Genomic DNA, 11,570 nt, shown 5'->3' with positions numbered 1-11,570 from the left:
ATACAAAAAATGAAGCAGTAAAATGAAATTTCATAAAATAAATATATATTAGGTCATCTCTGATCCGCAACCGAAAGCAATGAACTCTTGTGACTGACATCTCCGCTTCGTAGCTGCGCCATGGCCTCCACCACGCTGACCGCCTCCTTCTCCCTGCTCCGGTACTCGAATCCCTCTAGTTCTCCTTCTCTTCTCCATCCATATCTTTGTTCCCATCGTTTACGGTTTTCTGCTTCTCCATACGAGCAGGCGTTATGGTTCATTTCGAGGCCACGCGGTCGCCAAATCCATCCCAAATCTGTCCTTCGTCCGTCTCCCCGGCCAATCGCCCGCCCTTCTTCGCTCTTGCAGGTTCAAAAATTAGCATCCTTCTTGTTTGATTTGGATTTGCACGCTGCATTTGCCCTTTTAACCGAATCGTTAGTTGATTGTACGCTGTTTACATCGGCCAAAATGTCAAGTTTGATGTAGATCTTGGCTTACAATCACTGTTTCTCGGCGCTGATCATTCTCACCTTAATTTTTTCGGTCACAATACGAGTTAGGTTTATTTGCCGTAATGCCGATGAAGAGGCTGCTGCCACACTCATTTACGAGTCAGCTTTGGCATTCCGCTCACTTCTGCTGGTTAATTGCTTGAAAAGAGTTGCCTCCTTAAAAGTTGTTCCTACTGTAGAAGACTCCGGTGATGCAAAAGTTGCTACTAAAGTAGACTACCTTGGGGATGGGGAAGTTGCCCCTAAAGGAGACTACCTCGGGGCCCCCAAATAAGTAAGTTGCAGTTGCTACTAAAGTCTCATCCTCAGTAGGGGATAAAGGAGTTCCTAAAGTAGAAGACTCCGTTGGAGCTAAAGTAGTTCCTCAAGTAGTTCCTAAACTAGAATCCTATGGTGGGGATAAAGTTGTTCCTAAAGTATAAGACTCTGTTGATGCAAAAGGAAGAGTAGACTCAGTTGGGGCTCCAAAAGTAGATAAATTAGTTTCACTTGTGATGCAAAAGTTCCTCCTAAAGGAGAATCCCATGTTGATCCAAAAATAGAGAAATTTGATGCAAAAGTAGTTCATAAACTATCATCCTCTGGGGCTGCTTCAACAGTTGTTACTTCTGTTGGGGCGGGTGCAGTTGTTCCTTATGTTGGGGCCCCCAAATAAGTAAGTTGCAGTTGCTACTAAAGTCTCATCCTCCGGTGAGGCTAAAGTAGTTCCTCAAGTAAAGGAATCCTATGTTGATACAAAAGTAGAGAAGGCTATATTAACACGCTTCAAAAGTTGGGGCTATAGATATATATAAATTAGGTACTGCAAAAGTTGTTCCTCAAGTATCATCCTCTGGGGATGGGACAGTTGTTCCTCTGGTGCAGTTTTCCTAAAGAAAATAGAAGTAGAGCGACCCATGGCAGGCTGCTCTAAGCTCGAGTACGCTGCCTTTTAATAAACTCTTTTTACTAGCTTAGCTGCTAGTAACCCATGAGTGAAAGTTAGGCCCTTAATTCAGTAATAGGCGATAGTGACGTAGCCACAGTGACGGAGCACCCACATTATAGTATAGTAAAGTAGAAGTAGAGGGCAAAGTAGAGCTTCTTGCTTATGCTAAAGTAGTTCCTAAACTATTTGCTGTTCAAAAGTTTCCTAAACTATAATCTGCTGTTGGGGCATGTGAAAAAGAATCATATACTGCTGTTGCTTGAAAAGAGATTGTGTTTCAAGTGCAAGTGTGAACATGTTCTTGTTACTCTTAGGCTGAACCAAGGCATGCTGAGATCTCTTTGTCATCTTCTTTATGCTGCAAGGCTAGTGGCTGAGAAGGAAGGCATCATAGATGGTCAAGGATCGTGGGCCTCGGAGTAGCAGCGTTGCGCTGTGAACCAAGAAAAACAAATTGTGCCTATTACTTACTGCTTTTATTTTAATTGTCATATTTAATTTCACTTCCGCGTTGTTATTAACAATGGTCCTGAAGCATGTAAGCCTCTTAAAAGAACATTATCATTCTCCTCGGCTTCTCGTCAGCAGCATTTTAATTTTTTTTAATGTTATTTAAATCAAATTCAAAGTTATTTAATTTTGAAAATTTATTTAATTAAATTTTAAAGTTATTGAATTTTGAATAATTGTTTAATTAAATTTTAAAGTTATTGAATTTTGAATAATTATTTAATTAAATTTTAAAGTTATTTAATTTTGAATAATTGTTTAATTAATTTTAGAGTTATTTAATTTTAAAAAATTATTTTTATGAGTGTTTTTAAATATCGGTCTTTCAAGAATGACCTCCCCCTGGACTAGACACTCAAGGACATCCTTGTTGACCACAAGGACTTCGCCTACGCGCCCCTGTAGGGGCTGGAGACTTAGTGTTTACCTAAAGGTTTGAGTCTAATGTGTTGGTCAACCAATTTTCAAATATATAGGATTTTGTTATAAGGTCAATCAGTCTATCATCTACACCTGCACGTTCTCGGTGGAAGACAACTCAAATGGCCTCCTGGATAACTGTTATATCGGCCACCTTGTTCATCATATATCTTAGAGGCATGCTGTTTGGGCCTTTTTGTTACTCTTTTCACAGTATTTTTTATTGTCAACATCATCAAAATTTAGGCAAGCCACTGCGAGGACAATGTTCTGTTGCTGTCAAAGAGAGACCATGTACCAAGTAGTTTCTCTGTTTACTTTCCTGGATGATGAACTATGTTCTATGGAAGTGTTTGCTACTTTGCTTGTCTTAAATGATGATATTCTCTTCAAGAAAATTGTTATTGTATTCTTCCCTTGGATAATTTGGGTAAGCATCTAGCTCTTGATAAATTATACTGTTTCACTCTTCACTCAATAAATTATTCATGCAGCAAATATATGACTGCTTCACATTGTTTCCTGCTTTCGAGTAGGCAGAAAGGAGCAGCATGAGATTTCATGGTTGGTGTCATGCTCTGCTGTTTTAGCTCTTCAAATGCTGCCTCTGCATCTGTATGGAAGTAATGATCTAGCTGCCAAGTCACATAGGGTGGGTCCCCGTTTTATACCTCTAATCTTGTCTACGAACTTACATTTAGATCCTTTTATTTAGTACTTATTTGCATTCAATTCAGTAAAATTGAACCCGAGTCCCAATCAAACTGAACCAAGTCAAATTGTGTGCAACACAAGTTCAATGAAAACTCATCCCAAATCGAGTCCAACTTGAGTCCAAATATACAACTCGATTGTCCAAACTAACCCCGAATTAATTCAAAATTAGACCCAAGTACCGTTACTCGACCTTTTAATATGTTGGCTCAGCTCTAATTAAATCCGAATATCTACCAATAACCCTTCTTAATCAACTCTCTGTTGTATACCAGTCTGAACTAATTAAGATCCCATATGGACTTTGATACATTAATTCACTTTGCATTTTGCAAAAATATTCTATTTTTTTTAATCCAGGTTCTTGGAACAGACTAATTTTGAAGATGATTAATCCAATCTCACGAAAAGTTTTCATCGGTTATCAAGATAAATCAGGAAATATGAACGACATGTCATTTCGCAATTAGTATTCTAGGATTATTTTTCCACGAAGAAATTAATCTATAGATGACTATGGCAGTGCTTTGCGTCGTAGCTCTGACGGTGCAAAAATATTCATATTTTTTTTTAATTGGCATTAGATATTCAATCCTTCGAGTTGACAAATCCTGAAGTGACCAATTCAATCCTAAGAAAATTTTCTATTGGTCATCTGGGCAAAAATATTCATATTTGATGTAAGGGCACGAATAGGCGTAGAACATCCACACAAATTTTCTTCATGCAAATTAATTCATATGCCCCTCACATTCTTGACTTATTATTTTCAAGCTATATGGTTGAATGTCTCATTCTTGAATATTCGAGGGTTGTATTTCCTTCTCCGATCCTTCGATGCAATCAATGAGTGAGTAAATTCCAAGAAAAATAAGGAGACGGTCAATCAGTTTTTAAATAGCAAATTAAAAAAAAAAGTCAGTCATTTAGAAGTGTGCCTCGTCGTGACAATGAAATGCAAATGAAATTCATTAGAGGAACAAGGAAATTTAATGCTTTGGCTATAAAGTCGTCATATGTTGAGTATTTGGTGGGTTTTATTTATGATCTACCCATGCCCCGTCATACCCATAAGTCCATAACCCATGCCCCGTCAAGAAGGATATAAAGTGATGGATTAAGGTGAACAAAGAAAAATAATAATAAATCTTAGTCTCTCATGGACTCAATCCCTGGAGTGGTCGGTCCAATTCCATGGAAGTTTTCCATCGATTACCAAGGTAAATCGAAAAACGCATACGACGGTCAATCCAGATGTCCAGCATCCTTTGATTGTGTTCCCCAATGTTCCCCATTTGGAAGAAAAATTTCTGTAAATACGCCGTAACTGGAGATCGAACCGTGGATCGGGTCACAACCCGATGTCCTACCATTACACCATGCCCAACGGAGAAAAAAATGATAGAGAGAGAAGTATTTAATTTGATTTTAGCATAATTTAACTCTGCAATGATTTAAACAAAACCGTTAGTCAGTTGTGAGCTTAACAACGTTATGAAGTCAAAATAACATATTTGGGGTTTCGGTGTGATTTTGAATGGAAAATAAAATTCTTTAATTAGTTTAGAAGGATATTATTTTTGACATCATCCGTGAGTATCATCACTGTGAGCATAAGTGTAAAATAAAAAATTTAAATCTTTTCCTTAAGATTTAATCTTTAATTTAAAGAAAATAAAAAAAAAAATTATATTTATGCTCGCGGATGGTGTCTCGCATAATAATTCTCTAGTTTAGAAATATACATGTATTAATTAACAAATACCTTTTAAAAAATACATACTTTTACTCTCTCAAATAAGAGCAAACAAATGTTCGGTTAATTAAGTCAAATTAACCGATCAAATTTAAAAGCTTAGTTCAGTTGATTTGAAAATTAAATGTTTTTTTAAATCTTGATTATTTTTATTTATTCGATTCAATCTCTATTGAATGTTATTAGTCGACTGTTATAACCGACTAATATTATTAGATCAGTATTTTAAAAATAAAATAAAATTTAAATTCCTGATTATCTAATAAAATTGGTTGTTGTGTAACGTCAATTAATCGACGACTGTTAAAAAGGATCAGTTAATTTGGTTACCAATCGAAATGATCAATTTTTTAATCGATTCAATTTATTTGATTTTCTAAATATAATTTGATAGGTTCGGTTATCTTAAAAAAATAATTTATTTGATTTCGATTTAATAAATTAGGTAACTTCAAACATCTATAAAATAATGCGATAGTTTATCTTTTACATATGCTAATTTTATTTGAATGACCAATTATCAGCTCAAGTCCAACTAATTGCCAAGCACTCCACTCGCGCGTTCACATTATTACGGGAGGATCTTTTGGCTGAGCTAAATCTTGAAGTTTACTTTATTACAAGAGATAAGATCCTTTTATGTACGAATATAGGGATCTAAAGAAAATTATTCTATAAAAAAAGAAAATAGAATATTTATCTCTAACAGAATATTTATCTCTAAATATTCTAACACTCCCTTTAAAGCTGGAGAATATAAATCATATGTACCCAACTTGTTACATATGTAGTCAATTCGAGGACCTCTCAGTGACTTAGTGAATATATCTGCTAGTTGATCCTGTAAGTTAACAAAACTAATAGATATTTCATTAGATATGACTTTTTCTCTGACAAAGTGACAGTCGACTTCAATATACTTTGTTCTCTCATGAAAATTTGAATTTGAGGTGATATACATAACAACTTAATTGTCATATATAAATGACATTTATGTAACTTCTTCAAATCTTAGCTATAAACTAAAAGAATTAAAATACAGTACAATCACCGTTTTATCTGAGTCAAACATCCTGTAGCGGTCTGTGTGGACAACCTTCGTAGAAATACCCTAATAATTAATTCAGAACGTACGTAACTTAAGTGAGAACGCGGGTTGTCGTTGACTACTATTTGTTCCTGAAGTCCGAACTATTCGAGTTTCTGACCATTTGAAGTAGTGTTTTAATCAAATCTTGCAATATTGCTGATTTAGTTTAATTTGCAGTTCAGATTCAACGCTCTAACTCTCCCAATCAGACGACGACTTGGAAGGCCGAGTCTTGACGGAAAATTTCACGTAGGCCCCTCTTCGAAGAAATGAATCGATCTCATGTAAGTCAATTGTGGTGCTAAGTGGTTTAAAGAATTGATCAAACACAGAATTTAAGGTCATGAAGCCTGTCAGTTTCTTCCATACTGCTCTACTTTTCTCCAACCACATGCCTTATATATACACGCGCATACACTGACACACGCAGTGCAGAAATATATAGGAACGATCGAGAGTCTTCACTCGTAAACCCTACCCTACCCTAAATAAGAAGAAGAAGAAGCTAAGAAGATGAAGCAGGTGAGGCAGTACAAGAAATCGGAGGCTCCGCGGATGCGATGGACGGAGGAGCTCCACCGCCGCTTCGTTGCGGCAGTCGAGTTCCTCGGAGGCGAAACTAGTAAGTTCCTGTTGTTTATTGATCGATTGCTGAAACAAAATGAATCCGAAGGATCTGTTGATTACTGCCTGTGCAATTTATTTAGCAGAAACCGTGATTTGCAAATTTGAAGCTTTTCTTGAACAAGAAATGAAGAGAGGGAGAGAGAGAGAATTGTGAAACGACGAAGTCAAAGCTTTTCGTTACAGATAGATTTTTGACTTTTATATATTCAGTCGTTTTAGATGTTAGTGAACGCTTTGAATAACGAAACGGAGAAAGAAGAAAGAAACAAGCAATCGGTTTGAAATTTCCTTGGGTTTTTTTTTCTCCTCCCTACATTATCTTTCGTCAAATTAATTAATTAATTAACGTAAAATTATTGAAATATATATCCTCTCCTCTTTGCAGGAGCAACACCAAAGAGAATTTTGGAAGCCATGGGCGTTAAAGGAATAGGCATGTCTCAGGTTAAAAGCCATCTTCAGGTACGTACCACTAGATACAGAAATCCTAAAATAAATATATGATATATATATATATATATATATATATATATATATATATATATATATATATATATATTCAAATTCAAATAAAATTTTATAAAATATTAAGGATAATAGAAAATAATGAAAACAAAGCAAAAAAAAAAATTTAAATATAAATTCATACAATTATTTTTTTTACAATCTTTTACTAACTGACCATTAGTAAGTAAAATTTCAATAAAACTAAATAATTATTTCTATTAAATAAAGGTGATCTAAGAAAAATTTAGAGCTTTTAATTTTTTTTTTCTTTTGATTCAGTAGTCAACTGAACTTAGGAAAAATCAACGGACGGATCAAGATCTGCATGAACAATTTTTTACGCTTTGGAAACTGAAGTTTGTAACTGATGAATTACTCTTTCAATCGACAGATGTACAGGAGCGGCATGAGCCTCCACAACGTCCACCAGCTTCCTGGAGAGAATCCTTGGAGACGACGACAGCAGCAACTCGAACTTCCTCCGCAAGAACTTATCGCTTTCGCTCGAGCAAACCCAAAGCCTGCTCTGCTCTTCCCTAGAGCGCCAATGGAAGCGTCGCTGAGAGATGCTTGGGCGGCTAAGAGCAACACACTGCCTGTCTCAAATGCAAGCGGCCGTGGCCAGTGCTGGGGTTTAAGGAACTATGCAACGTCCGAGGACGAGGACGAGGACGAGAACAATGGAGCAGTAGTACTGAAGCAGCACCAGTTGAGTTTAGAATTGACCATCTCATTGCCCTGCAGTTCCTAGCTAGCTGATATATATATATATAATTTTTACAGAATTTTCTGTCCTAAAAACTTTCTGAGTGATCATCTTTGTGGTGATCTAAGTGCTGTGACGAGCTCATCCAGAGAGATTTTGGGACGGAAACTTTTGTAAAGATCAACGTAGCTATATGTGTACGCATGGATTTGTGCTATGTATCCGTGATTATGCATAAATGACCAGATAAGATCGAGCTTTATGATTGCACAAATTCGTAAATAAGGGAAATGTGGAGATCAATAAGGTAACATAAGCGAAAGTTCGCGAGCACAAATTCGTGGGCAGAAGCACAATCATTCTCCTTCAACTTTCTTACCCCCACTTGAGAGCTTCATACTAATTTGAGCGGTGGAGTGACTCCGTCAATGTCCGTGTTAACCTATTCTAATCCTCATTTTTGAGTTCTTCAGGTCTGAAGATCCTTTTCTTAGCCCGAGTTTTCGGAGTCATCGCATCCATTTTCACCTAATCACCCATGACTCAATCATTTATATAGCCGGATCTTATAAAACATCAAGTAATATTAAAACATCTTAGCTGTAATGTTTATTTTTATTATTGAAAATGCGTCATGTTGATTTACGGCATCTATTCAAATTGAGTTGAAAATGCCTACATCTATTAAAATTTAGTGGCATAAGTAGTAAAATCGGCATTCTAATTTTAAGAAGTCGGATATATTAAATAGTAAAAATAAAAAAAATGCCAAAAGTCACAATTCGCACAGATTGCCTGTGTTCCCCAAAAAAAATATATATTTTTTGACAAAAATAATATAAAATCATGAAAAAAAATTTCAAGAGAAGTCCAACCCCTTTTGAGACCGCGAGCATTGGCCGCAGCGAGCGGGCTATGGAGCTCATGACTGTCTAGGATCAATCGTGAAATTGCGATCAAGAGATGATGAAATTACCATCAGGAGGCTACGAAATTGTTATCAAGCAGCTGTAAAATTACTATTAAAAGATAAATCTTCAACGGCTAAGAGTCTGATATAAAAGAAGGTTTATAAAAAAAAAGTGATAATCCTAGTAGCCACATCTCTAGGGGTGGTCTGTCCCACGGATATAAATGAAAGAGATTGCATCCTTTAGATCGGGATCAACGCCGTTGATCATCACCTTCTGTAAACAAAAAAAAAATGACGGAATCAACTTGCATCACCTTCTGTAAACAACAACGACAAACAGTGTGCCCATCTAGTCATGAGTTTGTTATTGCAAAAGCCTGAAAATAATTTTGTAACCAATAACGGCCCGCTAGATATCAGTGAAATCATAATTAGGTGGCTGCAAATTTATGACAGATGTGAGTTTATAAAGAATTTTCATATTTTTTTAACTAAAAAAGAGAAAAAGATATTTAAAAAAATGTATTCTTTTCTATAAATATAAAAGTTAGATGCATATTTTAAATATTTTTTTTTAAAAGTTGAATACAATGATACCATAAATTGTTTTATTTACTATGGGCAAATGTTGAGCATAGTTTTGCTATTATTTTAAAGTGGGTAGTGTTTTGGATTGGTGGGGGATGGCTAATGAGCCTCCTATGTGAAATGAGAATGCTATTAAATGTGGTGGTCAACTATAGCTTTCTAATTTACTTTCTCATAGATTGTTATAGGACCGACCATGTGGGACTGCTGGGGTGATGAATTTCACCTTTTGCTGAAGAGAATGCTATTGAAAAACTCACATGTTGAATCGATAGTATCTAATCCGATTTGAGATCAAAAAATGAGATGACTCAATAAAGTAATCATAGTCGAGTACTTTCTTCTGGTTGGATACTGATCATGTCGATTTTCTTCAGATCGGACTTCTTCAGGTCGAGCTTCTTCGGGTTGGACTTCTTCAAGTTAGTCTTCTTCATAGGTCAATTTCTTAAAAGATTGGCTTCTTCAAAGGTCGGCTCCCAACTGCCGAGTACAAAGATCTTCGAATTGAGGTCTAGAAAGATTCAAGGAAGATGTTAAAAGTGGCCAAGGTCAATGGCAGAATTAGAAATTTTATAGCTCTTGGGCTGATCTTGGGTGGGTTGATCGGAAAAAAAAACCCTCTGAGCTACCTTATTTTCTCTTTCACACGTTCTTCCCATTTGAATATCATACAAAGATCCTCCTCTTCGACATTGTCAGCCCTCTTGGGCTAAAACCCGAGTAGAGCAATATGTGGCTTCACCCCTTATCTAAGACAAGTCTGGGCAAAACTCCTTCGACATTCAAGTTGATCTTAAAAAAAAGATAGACAAACTGAAGAAAGTAATAGTACACAGAGTAAAAATAATTGAATTGTTTACCTTGATACCGCAACCGATTACCTTTAAGTAGGGAGTGAAAGAGTGATCAAGACATACATCTTCCCTCTTGCCCCAAGAAGACACACCTCTTTTTGAGAGGCATATCTCCTTATGGTTGGTGCTTTAATAATCACCGTGTCAAATTAGAGTTCCAAATTATGACCAAACTCGGATGTGACTCTAATGGATTTGACTTGAGGTCTTCTAGTAGAGGTCGACTTGACTTAACTCGAGCTAAGTTTGACTTGACCCGAGCTTGTCTTGACTTCGACTTCAACTCAACTTGACTATATCACGTGGTCCTGACTTGCTCCACCATATCACAAGTCACCCTGTCAATTTTAGTCGAAGGAGACGGTAGTCTGACTGACTAGACGTTTGTGTTGAGTCAGCTTCATCGACAAGGTAAAAGAGTTGAGTCAGCTTCATCAGCAGGATAAAAGATTGCAAAGCCCACGTGATTGCTTGTTGTTACTAAGATGCTTGATGCCACCTCGGGAACCTATAAAGCATGATCGAGGAGACAATAATCAATTAAACGTATCATTGGGTGACGAGACGCTATTAATGCAGAGGATATGCCTCGTATCATCGAGTAAACATGCACCTTGAAAGTCCCATCACCCATTAACTGTCGGCATGCACATATCCCATCAATGGTCGAGTAATCATGGAAATCGTTGTGATGTGATCCAGGAGATCACGCCGATGTGATCATGGATATCATGTTGAGTAAGGCATCATATCTGATGGCGGAGCCGAGAATCTCTCCTTTTTCTGCTCTACATCGGACGGTGGTAGGCACAAACGTGGAGTGTTATTAGGGCGTGCAGAGGGGGGTGGAGCCACGAGGGGGGCAGGTAGGGGCCACCGCCCCCTCCCCCCAGCTTTTTGATTTTCATTAAATAGAGAAGGAGGGCATGAGATTGGCAGTCTGATCGTGTGGTCGTGGCCCCCCCTCTCGTGGAAACCTGCCTCCGCCCTTGGCAGAGGCCAAGCGTCGATTCATTCGATGCCTCCACTTGCCTCCTTGATTCCTTGAGCGTTGGTTGTCTACCTGTCTAAGACTCTGGCGATCTTACTGTTGGGTTATAAGGGTGAAAACATAGTTCCACATCTAAAGTACATGGAAAAGATCATGAGGTTAAAAGGATGGAAAGTATCTCCATTGGCATGAGGCATTTTGGGTAGAGCCCAAGAACAAAACCATGAGGGCTTAGGCCCAAAGTGGACAATATCATACTATTGTGGAGATATTTTGATTCCATTGGTTCTAATAAGTGGTATCAGAGCGAGACCGCACTTCACCGGACTAACCGCCGGATGAACCATGATCCAGATCTAACCATATGGTTTGAACCTTAAACAAAGGAAGTGGGTGCTCCCGTATCTGAATCAAGAGGACCAGACACCAGGTGAGAAGTCCTTGTAGGTCGATGGACCGAGGGGCA

At 37.3% G+C, this 11,570-nt stretch overlaps 1 protein-coding gene and 1 pseudogene across 1 annotated transcript; both read left to right on the top strand.

Annotated features, from left to right (window-relative positions):
* The first annotated feature begins 79 nt into the window (after positions 1-79).
* LOC141833930 (14 kDa zinc-binding protein-like) lies at positions 80-2,730 on the top strand (annotated as a pseudogene).
* A 3,674-nt stretch (positions 2,731-6,404) lies between these two features.
* On the top strand, positions 6,405-8,011 carry LOC141832796 (uncharacterized). Its single transcript, XM_074720178.1, has 3 exons — positions 6,405-6,537; positions 6,928-7,004; positions 7,441-8,011. Exons 1-3 carry the CDS (start codon positions 6,429-6,431, stop codon positions 7,798-7,800), a joined length of 546 nt encoding a protein of 181 aa, XP_074576279.1. The 5' UTR covers positions 6,405-6,428; the 3' UTR covers positions 7,801-8,011.
* Positions 8,012-11,570: the final 3,559 nt, after the last annotated feature.

This window comes from Curcuma longa, chromosome 8, assembly GCF_044706935.1.
Source record: "Curcuma longa cultivar G26 ecotype Majalengka, Jawa Barat chromosome 8, ITB_CL_G26_1.1, whole genome shotgun sequence".
Lineage (NCBI taxonomy): Eukaryota > Viridiplantae > Streptophyta > Magnoliopsida > Zingiberales > Zingiberaceae > Curcuma > Curcuma longa.
The sequence above is the reverse complement of the archived record's forward strand: the minus strand, read 5'-3'. Positions and strand labels throughout refer to the sequence as shown.